This window comes from Colias eurytheme, chromosome 4 (assembly GCF_061535395.1).
Source record: "Colias eurytheme isolate Ceu_HAF_F1 chromosome 4, ilColEury1 Martin Lab GWU primary, whole genome shotgun sequence".
Taxonomy (NCBI): domain Eukaryota; kingdom Metazoa; phylum Arthropoda; class Insecta; order Lepidoptera; family Pieridae; genus Colias; species Colias eurytheme.
Window position 1 is genome coordinate 2,805,574 of NC_142983.1, and position 18,091 is coordinate 2,823,664.

The 18,091-nt window shown below is 34.2% G+C and overlaps 1 protein-coding gene across 1 annotated transcript; it reads right to left on the bottom strand.

Moving 5' to 3' along the window:
• Positions 1–309: 309 nt before the first annotated feature.
• On the bottom strand, positions 310–16,971 carry Tps1 (Trehalose-6-phosphate synthase 1). Its single transcript, XM_090120371.1, has 12 exons — positions 16,625–16,971; positions 13,853–14,009; positions 9,518–9,790; positions 8,885–9,002; positions 8,165–8,612; positions 7,731–7,973; positions 7,067–7,261; positions 6,426–6,615; positions 3,506–3,643; positions 2,738–2,924; positions 1,807–1,913; positions 310–1,595 (listed from the first exon to the last, which is right to left on the bottom strand). Exons 1-12 carry the CDS (start codon positions 16,750–16,752, stop codon positions 1,293–1,295), a joined length of 2,487 nt encoding a protein of 828 aa, XP_089976497.1. The 5' UTR covers positions 16,753–16,971; the 3' UTR covers positions 310–1,292.
• Positions 16,972–18,091: the final 1,120 nt, after the last annotated feature.

The following is an 18,091-nucleotide window of genomic DNA, read 5'->3' on the forward strand; positions in this document are numbered from 1 at the left end:
AGTGTGTATTATTATTAATTTTCTCATAAATATTAAAGTCTCGCTTTACTCATGGCCATTATCTCTTAAAAGAATAACATTTTAAAACCTTTGTAAATTATTTAATTCAAAATAGAAATACTCGCAATGAAGAAGGAAATACAGCACATTCCAATTATTTATTAGGTGTTTCAGTATTTTTTCTATTTATATATTTTTGATTATATTTATCATTTCGTCCATCCTGTCCACTACTTCATGGTTCATGTACTACGACCATCATACTTATATTAAGGACACTTTTGTACATATTTATTAATAAAAAACATATTTTCCGTCTGTTGCATAATTTTATTTCTAATATACAAAACATAAATTGTATCTGAAATACATAAGTTATGGAAACCGAGATACAGAGTCTACTTTACATACATTTAGACTAGTTACTTTAGACACTCATACAAACACAACTGAAATGTTTGAAGTACTTATTACATAAATATTTGCAAGAACTTTGTGCAGACACGATTAAATTGCGTAAGATTATCAAATACATTAGTATAATGTTAATCGAAAGAGTATTGGTATATCGATATAGTTTCATAGGAACTTAAACGGTCTTGCAGACGGTCGGGTTGGCGAAGTTTTTTTAGAAAAAAAATCTAGCGCATAAAAGTGCCCTCTATAAAAGTTACAAATTTCAGTAGAAATATATCAAAAGTTACAATGTACAATAGGTACATTTTGATATGGATAAAATAAATCGAAAATTTGTTTCAGGATTTCTACAGGGTTTATGACTACGTTGTCATGTTGCAATGAAGTTGCCTTCATTTAAAGCTATTAATAATTATCACTACTTTATCACATAAATAAGACTAATATTACTTATGAGTAACGTAATGCCCAATGTGGAATACATTAGAACTTAAATAGTCGAATAAATATGTTGTTCGGTAATTTTTAATAGATATTTTTTTTGATGCTGGATATTTAACTTGAAATAAGAGTTGTTTACATTATTAAATCTATTCACAAGCTACAATGAATTAAGAATTTCGTTTCAATGCATTAGGGCAATTGCAAATTTAGAATCGTATGTGATTGGTCTTGTTTGTAATTTTTATTTTCGATTCCTTTAAATATACTTAAAGTAAGTGCTATTAGATAGTATATACTTGTAAATGTACTTTCAAAGAAAAGTTCTCGAAGTTTCGCAATCACCCCAATACGCGATTTAAACACCAATTACACAAAGATGTATAAATATAGATTCAAAGACATTTAGGTACATTACTCGACACAGATTAAATTTAACTCGATTCAGAACCGCTAGAGTTGGATTTATCGGAGAATTTATCGGGAGTACGTGGGGGGGTGTTTTTCGGGGATCTAGAGGGGAGTTGGTAAGAAACGTGCATTTGTATCGTGTCTCGAGCTATTCTAGCGCTCTTGTAAGTTAGGGAATTAGCCCTGGGTTTGCGTCTGGAGAAATGTCTTTCCACCCATTTGAGCATCGCTAGAACGGAGTCTGTGGAAGATAGCCGACGTTCCGCTGATGTTTTGATTATGTTAGATGACGCTATGCGGAATGTAGCTGCCATACCTTTGAGCGCCTGTAAGGAAATTGTTTTTAGAATTGGTTCGGGAAGGGTAAGGATTTTTTTTAGATTTCTTTCTGAACATTGAAATTAGTGACTTGTGAATCAGACTTAAATAGTCTTCAAATAACGGTAAGTGTGACCTTGTGTTATCTTTTTTTGTCATTTATTTTAATGAAGTAAAGTATAGCATTAAATTTAAATCAATGTGGTTTGTAAAACTTACCAACATGGCGTCTTCATCAGTGTTGTCATCACCGGCGTATATGATTCTTATTCTTTCGCTCCAGTCCAAGCCGAATGCTGTTCTTAGAATATAAATTGATGCACGACCTGAAGAAAGTATGTATAGTTAATTGTTATAAGTATTATAATTATATGTAGGTAGGTAATGTAATTGACATGATAATTATTTGTTAACTGCAAACTAAAGTTATAAGAATTATTGTAAAGAAAGAGTTGACAATATGTGTATATTGTGTGGAGTGTGTGTATGTATAGTATGTGGTGAGCTTGTACCTCTATATTACGGCCAGTGTATACAGAATGTGTGTATGTGTTCAGTCCACGTCGAGTATAAAGTGTGTGTACCGATCTACATGCAGATTACGGTGTGTGTGTGTGTGTTTGCAGGCAAGTGCATGCAGAGTGCGGTATATATTATGTGTATATCGCATTTCATTAAAGAAACGAATCTTCAATGGCGGCCAAAGCTGACACTGACATATGGTAGGGTCAGTAAAAAAGAAGATAAAAATAATGTAAATGGATAATTATTTTATTATTTAATATGAATTATCATATTTACGTATACAGAATGGAACAAAATCCCCATAATACTTGTAATGAGAGTAAACTTTTCCCAAAGAACATATTTTGTCAAATTCCAATAAAACATTATTTACTATCGCAAACACATAATTGTCATTGTAAATTTATGATAAAAACTATTATAGGGAAAATCAAATACATTTTAGTGATTTTACTAGTCTTTTCCCAATTTTTTTTGCATGCCGTATGGCCGTGTGGAAGCGAGAGGGAATGATAAGCGCTGCCATTTAAGATTCGTTTCTTTAATGAAATGCGTTATATATGCAGAGTTCAGTATGTATGTGTATGTATCGTGTTTAGTTTGACACAGTGCGTTGTGTATGTACCCTTATTCCACTGCACGGGCGGGCGCGCTTCGATAGCACAATGCGCCGGTGCGGGCGTGAACCCGGCCGCGGTGATCAGCCGCCGCGCGGTCTCTGCTAGCGCTTTGCGTTTCGACATTGGAGTCTCGCGGAAGTGGAAGGTTAGGAGAGCCCCCTTGTTCTCTACCCATGCCCCGTCTTTGCATACCTGTCGCGGTAAATGAAAAAAGATTCAAACGAACGAAGTCAAGTTGAGATAAATGTTTGAGTTCGATTATCAACCATTTATTCTCTCATTAATATAATAACCAGCCAGTTATTAGTCTTGAGAAATCATCATTATACAGGTATCCCATCTTCGATGTATTAAGCTCAATGGAAAAAAATCATCTTACAATTACAAACGTATTTATCCTGATCTAAAATCGTCATTATGATGTCGATGATTATAACTATTTTATAGCTTTCTATTAACTTTCTCTACTTTTAAATCAAAAGTGATCCTTCGAGCTGGATTTATAGTAAATTCTCCCTATTTTCCATTATCCAGTAGTTTTTCAATTCATATTTTTTCTATCACAATAATATTTCAATAAAGCTAATATTTTGTTTTGTATATGTGCTCGTTTTAACATTTAACCTACTTTATTTAATCATATTTTTGTCTTAGTTATTATTGATTTGTTTTTTAGATTGATACATAATTAAATTGTGATTAAGCTTTACAATTGGAAAACACGATCAAAAGAATACCAGAATTTAGTTGCTATATCAAAATGTATATATTACCTGTTCTTGCAGGGACTTAAGTAGTTCTACAACTTTGTCCTGCAACTCCATCGGCATGGGATGGACGAATTTGCTACCGTCTGGATGTAAGATCTCCAGACCGTGGTTACCGGCGTATGTGATGCCTTCTATACCGACCTGGAAGTATAAATAAGTTTTGGTTAAGGTATTTACCTAAAGACTTATATTATTGACCATAATACAATTTAATGTAGTTTCTAGACAGACGATGAAAAATAAATAGGATATATTGGATTCAGTATAATAGTCATTGAATCTAATGTTAAAAGATGGTAGTATGAATTGATTTTTAAAAGACAGCATGTTTCATATTATTGATTTTTTTCAAAGTACCTCCTGCACTAAAGATGCGTATTATTTTAAATACCTACCCCTGTTAGTCATTTGTTTAAGAAAATGCTGCCTTAGTCAAATCTATTCAGTCCGTCTACTACCTACAAACTATCCGTCTTAAAATCTAAATAAAAAAAAATTAAACCAAGTCAGTAGTTTTTCCTGTAGGTAGGTAATAATAAAGTTTAGGTGTCATTAAAATGTAATTACGCAATATGCACAGATATCATGACCCGTTTTCACCGCCAATCGGCATATTGACCGTATTCGACTATAATAATATTTTAATTCGCTGATAGTTGCTCGCTGGTCAAAGTTCGAGTGATAAGGATTGTTGTTGGGAACGGCATCTTTAATATCTTTTAGATAGCAGACTGATGAATGAAAACATGTATCTGTATTTATGGACCTATAAAATTGCTATAAACAATATTCTAGTGCTCTAGAATTAGATGATCGATTTTTTACAATTAATTTTCAAAATATGTTCTTAAATCTTTATCAGAAAATGTTGGTTTGTGATTCGCTTTGAGAATGGAGATTAAAAGCGTATATACGAAAGTAATAAAATGATTTCCTTAGTACTTGATTCTTATATCATTAAGATTTTTTTCTCAAGAAATTCTCAAGTATTCGAGTGTTAGGTAAGTCTCCCATTCAACTTTAGTTTCAGAAGTGGGTTTACACTTTACAGCCATAAATTTCAAACAGAACTTTGTTTTATCGGACAAACTAAAATTCTTTTAAATTCTATTTCAATATTCTTCTTCTTAGTCGTGCACTCTTGACAGAGTGGTCGTGGTTTTTGTGTATCTCTATTAGTATTAGGTCTATTCTTGTTAAATGTGGTCACTTCTTTGTTCGCTCCCTGTATAATAATACATCTCCATTTATCCGATCGATAGCATTGCGAGCACATTCTACAATGCTGGACTAGGTCGTTTTACCGATAAGGTCGGTCCAACGTGTAGGTGAGCGGCCCCGCGATTTTTTGCCTTCAATTTGTCCCACCACAAGTCTCTCCAAGGAATCCTTATTTCTGGTGATGTGGCCAAAGAACTTCAATATTATTGATATGTTATAAGCATAGTAAATAAAGAGGCGCATGTACCTTTGTTCGAAGATAACTTACTTGTTCTCTGTATACAATGTATAACGTGGTAACAAAGTTTATTAAACAATGGATATCTTACCTATTGTTATATAGTCTAGATGTTGGTACCTTCTAGGACAGGGTCAGAAAAATATTTACTGATAAATTTTACGAGTTCGTTGATAGGTGGTTATCGCGTTGTTTTTGTTTGTATAAACTCGCTAATATCTTTAACGATTTGTTTAGACTTACGCAACTTTGAGAAAAAAAGTGCGTGTTTTAAAATAATAATTTGGTTGTTTAATAATATTTTACTTTTTTCGAGGAATAAATTATTAAATAACGGTTGGACCAAATAGTTGAAGCAAATAAAATCCTTTCTATAGTACTTTCTTATTGTGCAGTTCGTAATATTATTTATTACGAGCCCCTCGTCCCGGTTCCATCCCGATTGACCCGGGATAAAACGAAATAAAATACAGCCTATGTCAAAAAAGGAATAATGTTTTTGCTGCTGAAAGCATTATTGAAAACGGTCCAGTTATTTTTGTGTGATAAATGTTTTCAGTGTATGTAACACATACAAATCATTTCTCTTTATTAGTTTAGGTTCACGCGTTTTATAAAATTATGCAATCCTTTGTCATAATTTATCGATAACCTAAAATGCTTCTAGAGCAAATCGAATCATATTATTTCATCAATAACGCTTATTTACATGAGTTATGTGGATTAATTTAATTAACGCGATAAATAGAGCCGCGTGATTAATTATTTCTATTATTCGCAATTAAATCTGATAAAACTTCAATGATAGTACGTTCTTGCAACAAGTCAAGGGTTAAATGGTTCGAATAATTATTATGGCCGTTATAAAACGTTGTATTATTTATACGTTTATTTTGACGATGATTTTGAATACGGAACTTATAAGTTGCATTTGGATTAATTCGAATTGTATCTGAATTTTACTGGATATACGTATTTTTTTTTTAATTACCCTCATTACTTATGTGAAGACTACTAATTACTAGTTTAAGAAATTCTTTTGCATTCAATCAAAGGGCACTCAACTACGTGTTCTCACAATTCCCTACTGCTTTATCATGGAGCATCATAATCTTTACATGTGTTATATAGCTACAAATGAGTAAGATAGCCCTTATTATCTTCACGTCAGATATATTAGGGAGTCGCTTGGTCTCGAGTGAGTGACAGTTTCACCAGAACCCCGATTCTTTGTCTCATTCTAGCTCTCGTTATTCTACGTATGAGGAAGCGGGACACTTACCATTTCCTTAACATTGTTCACGTTACGTCCGGATATAATGGCAATATACACGTCGGACATATTGGAAAGCCATTGCAACGTGTGCTTGGTCTCGAGCGAGTGACAGTTTCACCAGAACCCTAATTCTTTGTCTCATTCTAGCTCTCGCTAACCCACATATGAGGAAGCGGGACAGAACTTACCATTTCCTTCACGTTGTTGACGTTACGTCCAGATATAATGGCAATATACACGTCGGACATATTGGAAAGCCGTTGCAGCGTGTGTTTGGTCTCTAGCGGTAGTGTGGCCAGGTCGGGGTGTGGGGCTATCGGCGCGAGTGTGCCGTCGTAGTCGAGGAGTAGAGCAAGTTTCTGGGTGTAGCCGATGTATCTGGAATAATAATTTTTAATGTATTGATATTAATTGATTTATTGAGTGTTTCTAACGGCTAGATGGAAGAGATATTTTTCAATTGTGTAAGGGCTGATTTTTCAATCCTTGGTTAAAACTTATTCGTCGAATAATGTATACTTAAAACTACCATTTTAAAAACGCATTCTAATTGCCCGTATTTTACAGTTTACGTGACATTTTAATATTATCGTGTAATACTTTATTGGACGGATAAGTTTTATCCAAGCATTGAAAAATTGGCCCTTAATAATATGCGGTTTTTATATTGCGATTAGTTTGGAGATCATCAAATAATCAGTGACTAGCCCAGGTTTGAGATATTCGACGATAATGTTAATAACGAGCAATTTGAAAGGCGGCACAAAGTTGGAGAAGTACTAGAAGATAGTGTGAATAGACGTAGTAATTGTATGAAGGCAGCACTAACTTGGACAAATATTCGTCGAAGTCATCAATAGTGACTGGCTGCATGGAAGTAGCGCCAATATCATCAGCTTCCTCTTCAAGCGAATCCATCGCTTTAAGGAAGGCCTTCATCCAGCTGTCCACGTCGTTGAGCTGCTCGCGTCGCCGCAAGTGGTTCATGCGGACTGTTCGCTCGTCCTCTGGCATTATTAGAGCCCTGTGCAAGAACAACTAAAATTAATATTGTAAATAAGGAAAATTTTCGAAATGTGTGAACACGCACTGCAATGTATGTTGCGCAGTAACATATTATTGCGGTACGTGTTGGCTATCGATTATTAAACAATTTAGCACCAAGAAAAGATAAAAGCACTGTAAAAAATTGGTTGTTTGTAAAGTAGGTTTACGATCGAGATGTTTACGTGATAACGTCTTATTGGTGGCAGCGCTCGAGATGAGACGGGAGATCGGTCTCTCTCTCGTTATACCTGCGATCGCGCTCGTGAGGTTTTGGTGTGACACAAGTTTCTGAACATGTCACTCGACTAAAACGATTTTAAAAACGTTATCACGTTAAAAATGAAGCTAGAATAACCGGAAAATAAAATCCTTGAAAAGAGAAAACTGGTTGCGAATGCACATTGTAAGAATAAGAAGTCATATTCAAAACGACGTATTGCTCTTACCTATGAATAACTTCAGCTGCATCATCTATCTCATACGGATTGCAGATCAGAGCTTCGTGCATCATTTCCCCGGCTCCAGCAAACGGAGACACGATCAGAACTCCTGGAGGGCTGTTAATTTGGCACGCGACGAACTCTTTGGCTACGAGGTTCATGCCATCTCGGAGAGGTGTCACGAGGGCTATAGCTGCATCTCTGTAGAAAGCTGCTAGCTCCTCTTGACCTACGCAACCGTAAATATATCTGAAAATAAAGGATAAATGCACATTATTTACCAAGTCTAACCTTAATTGAATGGAATATGGAGTAAGCTTTTCCAATAATACCAGTGTTTTACATATTTTAGCACATGTCTAGACTTGGTCTAGTAATAACTCAATTAATACCTACGGGGAAATTTTACGATATAGAAAAGTTGCGAAGATATGACTTACCTAATGGGTGACCAATTAGGAGTAGTGAATCTGCCATTAATCCTGCCCACTAACTGATCCATCTCTTCTTTCAAATCCTGATATTCCTTCACATCCGTTCTGGATGGCACTGATATTTGCAACAACACAACTTTCTCTATATGTTCTGGATGTTTCTCTAAAAGCCTCTCAAACGCTTTCAATCTATGAACTAGACCTTTCGTGTAGTCCAATCTATCGACTCCTAGGATGACTTTTTGGCTGGTCGATAGCACTGGTTTAGCATTTTGAGCTAATGTAACAAATCTGTCGAAGGGAACGCCTATAGGTAGGGGTCGAACGCAAATTGTACGACCTCCCAATTCAACTAAAAGATTCTTGCGGTCGACACGACAACCGAGGTTCCTTTGGCAACAGTCTATGAAGTTCAAGCAGTAGTCAGTTATGTGGAAACCAACCATATCACAACCTGGGAAGAGAAGAACGGTTTCAATAAAATAAAAAAAATAATGGTTATAATATGACCTATCTATTAGTTAGTAACAAAAATTATTATTTAAACTATTTATTAGGTATGTATTAAGTAATCGAGAAGACTATAGTATAATTTACTTTGCATTCATAGAAATTCGATGAAAAGCTTATATTGTTTAAAGCAAATTTTGAATATACTTTAAATTAACAACATTTTTCTCAACATCAAATGAGCATTAGATAGAAATAAGCCGAGTTTTTCTTTACCTAAAATGCCTTGCAGCACCTCGTCGGACCAAGGGAAAAGCCTGAAGATATCCCATGGAGGGAACGGAATGTGGAGGAAGAACGCCAATTTACATTTAATCTCGTCCTCTTCAGCGCGCTATTAAAATAACGTGATAACTATAATAAACGGATTGAACGACATATTAATATGAGGAAGTTCATTACAGACAATGTTCGATGCTCGATAAAGTTTCCAATTTAAGTATTTAAAACAAATGAGTACGGGAAACAACCTTTGCTCTAATGATGGGGTGATTAGAGTTCTCAGACCTCGACATAGATCTTGCCTACTAATGACATCTTCATGAAGACTAAAGCGTATTTTGCGTGGCAAATAGTACTTTAATTACATTGTTATACGATGATATAAGAGGACTTGCAAAATAATGCAAAGCAATTCGAATTTATTAATGGAATAATGACTCATTGTAAGAGGTTCCACTATCGAAGTCTTCTTGAATAAAATTTTATAAACAATCCCATGTTTTGAAATTGATATTTTTGGTTTTATGGCATTCAAATGCTTTATAAATATAAATTTATAAAGGAAATAAAAAATTCGATCACGGGACTCGAACCCAAACTATTTTGTTTTTAATCATAATTGCTTACCTCTCTAATCCAATTCGCAGCCAACATAAGGTGGTAATCGTGCACCCAAATGATAGGAGGCGAGCCATTTTTCTCCTTACTCTGTTTCAATAACTTCAGGGCATGGACAGTCTTCTCGGCGAATTCTTTATTGATCTTGACATACGCATGCCAGTGGTCTGCGATGAAGGTGGCTCGGTCGGGCATAGAGTGGAACAGCGGCCAAAAGGTACCATTGCAGCAGCCGTTGTAGTAGCTGTCGAAGAGTTTGGGCTCAGAGTGGATTGCTACTATCTGTAACAATGTAGGACTTATGAGTGTGATGGACTGGTCTTTGTCTTATTTTGGACAATACTGGAGTTGGTACTGACTTTGAATATTTAAAGGAAATATTGGTTCCAAAAAAAAAAAACATTGTAAAAAAGAAAGTCTTATGTCTAACTATGAACAGTGAATATAAACGTGTAGACTGTATGCAGTATAGGAATTTTTACGTTAGGTAATATCTTACGGAAGATATCGGAAGATACGTAATACCCCTAAATTATTTCATTATTCTTCCACTCCAAATGCCTATATCTCTAAAAGTAAGAATTCTACATATTTACGACCCTTTTCTACTCATAATAATAATTAATAAATGCACCTACCTATATAATATGAATCTATATCATTTAATAAAGCATGCGCATTTATCCTTGAGCTTCGATATTGAGAAGGGCATTCTGTCTTATGTATTTATATTACTAGCTATGTACATATACTGAATATACAAATACTTATACATTCCTAGTCTTTTAAACATTAAATTATGGTAATAATTTAGTACGAAATTCCAATACGAAAAATATGCGTATGGAATAACAATGACGACTGAGTAGGGCATCGAATTTGTTGTGACTTATTTATTTGAATTCAATGCTGATAAAGTGCAAGATTATTTTGTGTATTATTTAACGTTTAGGTACCTTGCTTGAGGGCCCAGTGTTAAAACAATTTTAATTCGTAATTCATAATATATTTGCCATTAATTAGATAAATACCTGGTGTCCTGTCTTCAATACAATTAAAATAAATCAAAGGAAAGTTATTGTTTACTAGCCGCTCCGCGCGGTTTCACCCCCGTGGCTCCTCTCCCGTTGGTCGTAGCGTGATGGTATATAGCCTATAGCCTTCCTCGATAAATGAGCTATCTAACACCGAAAGAATTTTTCAAATCGGACCAGAAGTTCCCGAGATTAGCGCGTTCAAACAAACAAACAAACAAACTCTTCAGCTTTATAATATTAGTATAGATTATATCTGCGTAATACATCAACTATTTTAATGAGAAGCCGAAAAAGCAACGTGAACTCCCATTTATCTATTTATTTATTTTTTCGCCGATTAAACTGTTTTATTTGAACTGTATTAATTAACCAAACCCAATTATTGCGTAAAACTTTATCGTTACTAATACAAATATAATATAGGTCTCGCGGAAGAGTGGCGCCATAAATGAAACATTATCAACAATAAAACAAATAATTGTACCGGTAATAACTTGCATAATACTATTATTCTATTAACATTGGAATATTATACCTATGACCTAAGGAATACAGTTTAGTACGTGGTGGAAATTAACTATTATTTGCTTGCTACGTTTATCTGATAAGCAGTAATTTCCTTCTAATTGTCTTTCCGCACTAGCTACAAATAAACCGACCGTTCATGGAAAATTTAATTCAACTTGACATAGGAAATATCTTCCATGATCCATACAAGGCTGAACGTGTTGACAGAATATTTAGATTCCGTCAATAATGATATGGGTTGGTTATGCTTGGTAGGAAGGGTGCGGTGAAATGTGAACACATAGTGGAAAATTTTGCAATATTCATAAGTCAAAACAAAGTTTAGGATGTTATTTTCTGCATATTTTAATGATCAAGAAAAATACTCAGTTAAATGTCGATAATATTACGGAATACGGTCCTCCTAACCACGTAACCACATTCTAAATATAGAGCAATCGTGGGTAGTGCATGTTTTGACTCCCTTCACTCAATCTGATAGGACAATGGAATGGACTAGGTGCAGGATCAATAGTTCAACTTCCATTCTATGACTTTGCTGAAGGAATGAGAAGTGTTAAAAATCCATTAAAAAAAACTTGTTTCTTTTGTCTAGCTTATTAGTCATTAGGTATCAAAATGAATTGAAAACGAAAACCAACATTTACGGCGTAAACACAGCCTAATAAAAATCAGGAAGTTAAAGGATGGACAATATCCTGATATTGATGCGTGTTTTATTGCATTGAATTGAAGTTACAATTTACATGTGGCTTCAGTTGCTGCTATGAACGGCAAAGTTCTATACTCTGGACTATACTCTATAGATTTCTATTCGACCTGTTTAGATTTTGTTGGTATGTTGAAAGTGATCATCAAATTATACAATACTTAAATCATTCTATCAAAATATGTAACCGGGCAAAGACCTCCGACTGTATTTGGCACTGATTCAAGTTCAAGGTTCATTTAAACAAAATTTAATTTATTTCATTAATCTCTAGGCATTTTTTTTTTAATTTGAGTGGAGATTAGCAGAAAGCGATATTTCAAAGGAGCTAGAGTCTCGACTCATTCCAGTTTAAAAATAAAATAACGGAAGAACTGCGTTTTGCCTGAACTTCGAAAAAGTTAAATATTGTAACTGATGAAATTATCCATAATTATTTTATAGATCACGGTTAATTTTTATGTCTTTATATAAATACAGATAACAATATAATGGGTGACCGTTTATCGCCGCAACAAAATTAAAAGCGGGTATTTGGGCACTGGGCAGATTTTATCATATAAAGATCGCGAATATTTATTTAATTTATTTCAAAGTGTATACCTACTAGGGTTTACAGATACGTATTGATATTAAATTAGGATACACCGTTCTTGGTAAGTAGTAGGTATGTGTTTATTCTCTTTTGTTTGTGTATCTTCACGAATTTTAACTTCCATGTTAAAGTTATCGTTTTATGTAGATAATGTGTACATATTTATAGTTAAACCGATCAATGCAAGCAATTGTTAATGTTCATGAATGACGTCGACTGCCCATTAGCATTCATGTCACATTTGCAGCAGAAAATAACATGTTCCCACTAATGTTTTAGATAAAAATATGCCTGTATTTTGTTTCCATAGTTAGTTATTATAACGAATACATTGTGTTTATGCATCTGTATAAAACCCTGTTTGTAACAAATATTGTATTGCGTCGTAATGTTGTCAATAGTTATGTTAATGTTATTCTAAAAGATTCCATAACTCTGAGTACTTGTGCAGAAAATAACAATTTATACACAATAATCGTTAACTTCTATGTTCGTAAGCTATTTTCTGGAGTGCTACCTATATTTTTCGGACCTCGACGAAGGAATATTTTTAAGCTATTGCATAGCTTCTATCGCGGGCCTTGAGCGCGGGGACCGAATCCAGAAATTCCGTAAACGAAAAAACCTCACGCTCCCTACTTCGACGGGCACGGAGGTGTGGCTTGAAGGCATAGCATGCAATAGCTTTACCGCGGCAGTCTCCGAGTGCCACACGTCTTTTTTTGTATAATTTAGTACTGGATGTATTCCGATAAAAAGTTTAAAGTAGACCGTACATTAGGGACGAATGGGTAACATTTTCATATCATTTTTATCATTCTCACTTTAACCACTTTGAAAAGTTATGCTATTACCGACTAAAACTTTTCTTAAACTTTCCTGTTTAAAATCTCTAAGGGCGCGTTCGCACTGCAAGCAACTGTCGTAGCGACTCTTGTAGGGACCGGATTCTGCACGAATGTACTTAGAATACTGTCGCTCGGCTTGGTTTCCTGCCCCTAGTTTCTCTGTTTTGGTCGCCGAGAGACTGAGTCGCCGGCGACTGGTCGACAGTGCGTAATAGCTCTTAAGGATAGAGCACATTTTTAAAACGGAATTAGTTTGCATATTCTATTGAGTAGGCACTGGTTAAAGACCGCCTCATATCTGCAATCTTTGTCATTTATAATTTAACGTGCATATACTTTGCCTCATTTCTTAATTTTTATATGAATAAATTGAATTTATATTCTTTGATCATAAAGAAATATTATATTCAAATCTGCTTTTGAAACATTGTGCTCTCTATACTCGGATTTTTAATTAGACAAAGTAAACTGACAGCAGCTAATGTCACTTTGTAAAATAATGTTGCCATAATTAAAGTAATAGGGAGGAATTCAGTTCTCATTCAATCATATGAATGAACAATAAGTGTGAACTTTTAGCGTTTTATCTATAAATCTCTGTACTGTAATTTGATATTTTCGTTTTACCTTATCAGAGCGTAATCCAGCTGTAGGTGTTTTATCATTAGGGTCCGATTCAGGGATCTTCTCATTAGGGTTGTCCAGGTGGATCCCAGGCCAACCCACCCAGATCCCATTGCCGCGGATCACCACGGGCGCGACCGCGGTCACCAGCCCACCGGCGCTGGAAATAAAGGTTAGATTAGCTTGAATGATATGTGGGTTTTAAATGAGGAGGATTTTGATAAATTGATCAACATCATAAGTTATCTCAACCATGTAACAAACTGTATTTCTGTGTATGTACAATAAAGAGTATTCATTAATTCATCTATAGTGATGCAATTTCGATAGGAAAATCTGTCTGTATGAAAATTTTCAGGAAAAGTAAGGAGTGTTATTAAAGTTTTCCTTGCGTGCAAAGAAAAAAAATAATTGGAAAATCCAAAAGTGCACGCCTCATAATTTTTTTTTAATAATTATTTATTAATTATTATTTTTGTTTATTTAATAACAATTAAACCACATCGAATCAGTCCCTGAAAAATGAAAGGGTTCTATTCCTGAGCATACTCAAGCGTAAGAGAAAAAAAAAGACTCGATTAGTAAAGTATTTCGGTCGCTATCGTGTTAACAAGAAAATCCTCCGCACATACAGACACACGGACGTCCAAGACAGAACTTTTTTAAACTGTTTTTTAACTAGTTTAAATAACAAAAATGACATCAAAAATATCATGAATGTTAAAAATAGTGTTTTTTCTTAATATGTGTGTGTATGTACCTATTATCTTACAAGTGCAATGTATGATACATAAAGACATTTTAAGTTTGAAAAATCAGATGTTTTACGCGAAGTGACAGTAGTACCCACCTCAACGCTTCGCTTATGAGGCGTGCAATAGTAGGTAGGTACTATAACTTTGCTAGTACAATGTACTTCATGAATTTATTAACAAGGTGTCCTCAACCACTCAGGTAAAAATTGGTTCATCCATTGGGAGAGACCCTTGTATGGCACTCAGAATTAATAAAAATAATTCTGATCGAACTTTATAGTATATGTATATTCACAGTTCACACATTCCTCAATTTGAATTATTCTTCAAATTTCAATGTGTTTTATATTTTGCCGTTTAAGCTCAGGTAAAAAGATTTTCCTCTGACCAGACTGCAAATTCTAGGTACCAATGTTTGGTATTTAGGCAAGAGAGCTCAATAAACTCAAGGGTCGTTAAAGTCAAACGACAAAAAGTATAAGAATACTTGGCTAATTTGTTTATGATTTGTTATTTCGTTTCGTATTAACTGTTTATCAAACATCATACGAAATTAAGAAAGAAAATGAATATGAAATCTCTTGAGCCCATTTCCAATAACCATAACTGTAAATATTGTGATGTGTCCGTAATTTCGAAAGATGTCTATGAATAATATTATTTAACTACGAAGGCCGAGGCGTAAGAGTAAATAATGACCCACATCGATATCGTCTGTGATAACATAGCAAAAAGTACATACCGATCACAGACATATAAATTTTAAGTTCATGTTACGTTCAACCAGTAAAGAAATGCAGTAAGATCCTTCATAATAGGTATAAAGAGTTACATCTGTTGCGATTCTCATAAACTAATCGTGTATAGTTTTTGTTACCAAATTACCAAATAAATAACAATTTAGCTATAAAATCGAATGATAACCTTTGCCCCTTTAATAATCAGTAAAAAGAAAAACAATATCGGCACTTCATATAGGGTAGCTTGTATGAATTGTGAAAACAACGATTTTGGGAACGTATTCTCTCATGTAAACACTTACAGAATATCAATAATACTTTCTGATTTAATTAGAAATTGTATCCGTGTTTGTTTACGCAGTGACGCAGGTGTTTTGAAAATTTGTAATCATTTGGTCAGTCATTCAATGCACCATAACCGTTGCACATAGAGTATACACGCTTACAAACATACACCTACGCACAAATCAGTTCAAGATCATGGTCACGATTTCTGGGTTGACCGTGAATGCTGGTAATTAGCATATTTTGCACCAGATCTTATTATTTACTTAAATAAATAATTAGAAAACGCACGATGCAATGTCTTTTAACCAAAAATTATGTTTGGTGTCGTTTGAAGATTGGTGAGACACACAAATATATTGTTTGATAAATAGTTAAATACCAATAATAAGTTTCTAGATTATTTGATAGACTTGAAATGTATGTAGTTTTTGTTATCGCTTAATATTTCATTCAATAAATAGTAATAGAAATCGATTTACTCTGCTTCTGATAGAACGCTTCGCGAAATTTCCCGAAAGGGGAGACCGACAAGCGGCATGCGGCGTAGTCAATATATAGGTATCTGATTAGATTTTAGAACTTTCGATTCTCAACCGGTTTGCATTGTTTATAATATTTTAATACAAAACAAATAAAAAAATAGTGCCAAGTAATATCTTCTATTCATGTTTAATATCTTTTAAGTGATCACAATGACAATGACTGTTTTCCAACACAAACATCGAAGAATAATTGCACGATGGTAAACGAATTGCTTGCAATGTTAATTAGCATAAGTGCATCTATTGCTTTAATGGCCATTGTGGCATCGTAAGATACAGTATAGAACAGGTATTCTATTTTTAGCAACGGTTGTTATCCTGTCCTACACAGGACGAATTTAACTATATTATTTTTATGGCTGTCAAAGAGCCGGCTAAGTAATAAATTACAAAGTAGTTACGTATTTCTTTAAGTGTAAATTAAAAAATATTTGTTTATTGAACACTCACCTGGCTTTCCGCTCCAAATCACCGGTTTTCTCATTTCTTTTCAAAACAAATGGCAATCTGTTCGAAACAACAATCATGCTACCTTTGCTATTGCACGCAGATCGACTGACACTGTTTAACTCACTCATGTTGTATTTTGAACGTTCCAAAACACGACCAATCACAGCGCGGTTGGCACGCCTGCGCAACAAAATGGAGGGATATTTGAAAATTTACGTTTTCAGTTCACACTTTAGTTTGTTTAAACTGTGTCATCGCCGGCAAGGTCTTTGTTATTGAAATATATTGTTCGCGTTATAATAAGATAAACATCGTCGACGAAGATCGAAGGCGAACTGTTTCGTTCGTGTGCGGCAGTCACCTTTATAGACTATGCGCATCGCAGAAGGCTGATGTTCTGACTTGCGTCTGACAGTGTCGGAGGTCTATGATGCTGTCGCGAAGAGGTTATCACTCCAGTGACCTCCCGAGGGTTGTCTCAATTCTCATCCAATCGGATCCGCGAATTTTTATTGTGCTCGACAAATATGGTCGATGTGTGCCCACACCAACCGCCCGACTTATCGCTGGCATTATTGTTGTTTAAAACGATACCATTTAAGTTATTATTACGATAAAAATGAATTATTTGTGCCCGAGATGTAAAGTGTAAACTTCGTTTTCGTAGAGCAGCAACTTTTCTTGCAATTGTGGAGACTGGTAGGCCATTTATCTTTAATAGAGTGTCGCCAAAATTCAGTCTCTGGTTATGAATTATAATTATATTTGTTTACTTACGTAATTCAGGGTGATTGCCGATTGCGTATACCTTATTAGTTATGAATTTTAATATAATGACAATATGATAATTATAAACAGTAACAATTTATGACATTTGGGTTGCCATCGAATACTCCAATACCATACTTACTCATATCTACATTCTCATCAATGAAATATTTTCATCTACCATCACCTTATCTCATAGAAAATGTGCACATTTACATGTCAGATACAAAACTATTGATATAATTTTTTTCCATTCAGTTTCTTAAATTTTTTAAATTCATGTGAATTATACATGAATTTAAGAAATCTCTATCTACATCACAGATATATAAACATTAGTGATCTACATGAAAGAAAACCAGTAAGTACCCAGTGAATATAATGTAAAATGAGGATAATATACACTGATTATTTTGTCTATTCTGATAAATCGTATGGTTCGCAACGTGACTTATTTATATTGACGCATTTATATCAAATATACATTGCATTGATTTTAAAATTCAGGTTGGCCCACCTAGATAATAGGTTATAACAACATACAAATACTTATGTACTGAGCTAATTAGTATGAGGAAAATGTTGATTGCATTTTTATGAAGTAATCATAATTAATAATTTATAAGTCTATGGTAAGGTATAAATTAGTATCTATAGTTATTCCAAAATGAATATTGGTAGGGTACATTTCATTTCATT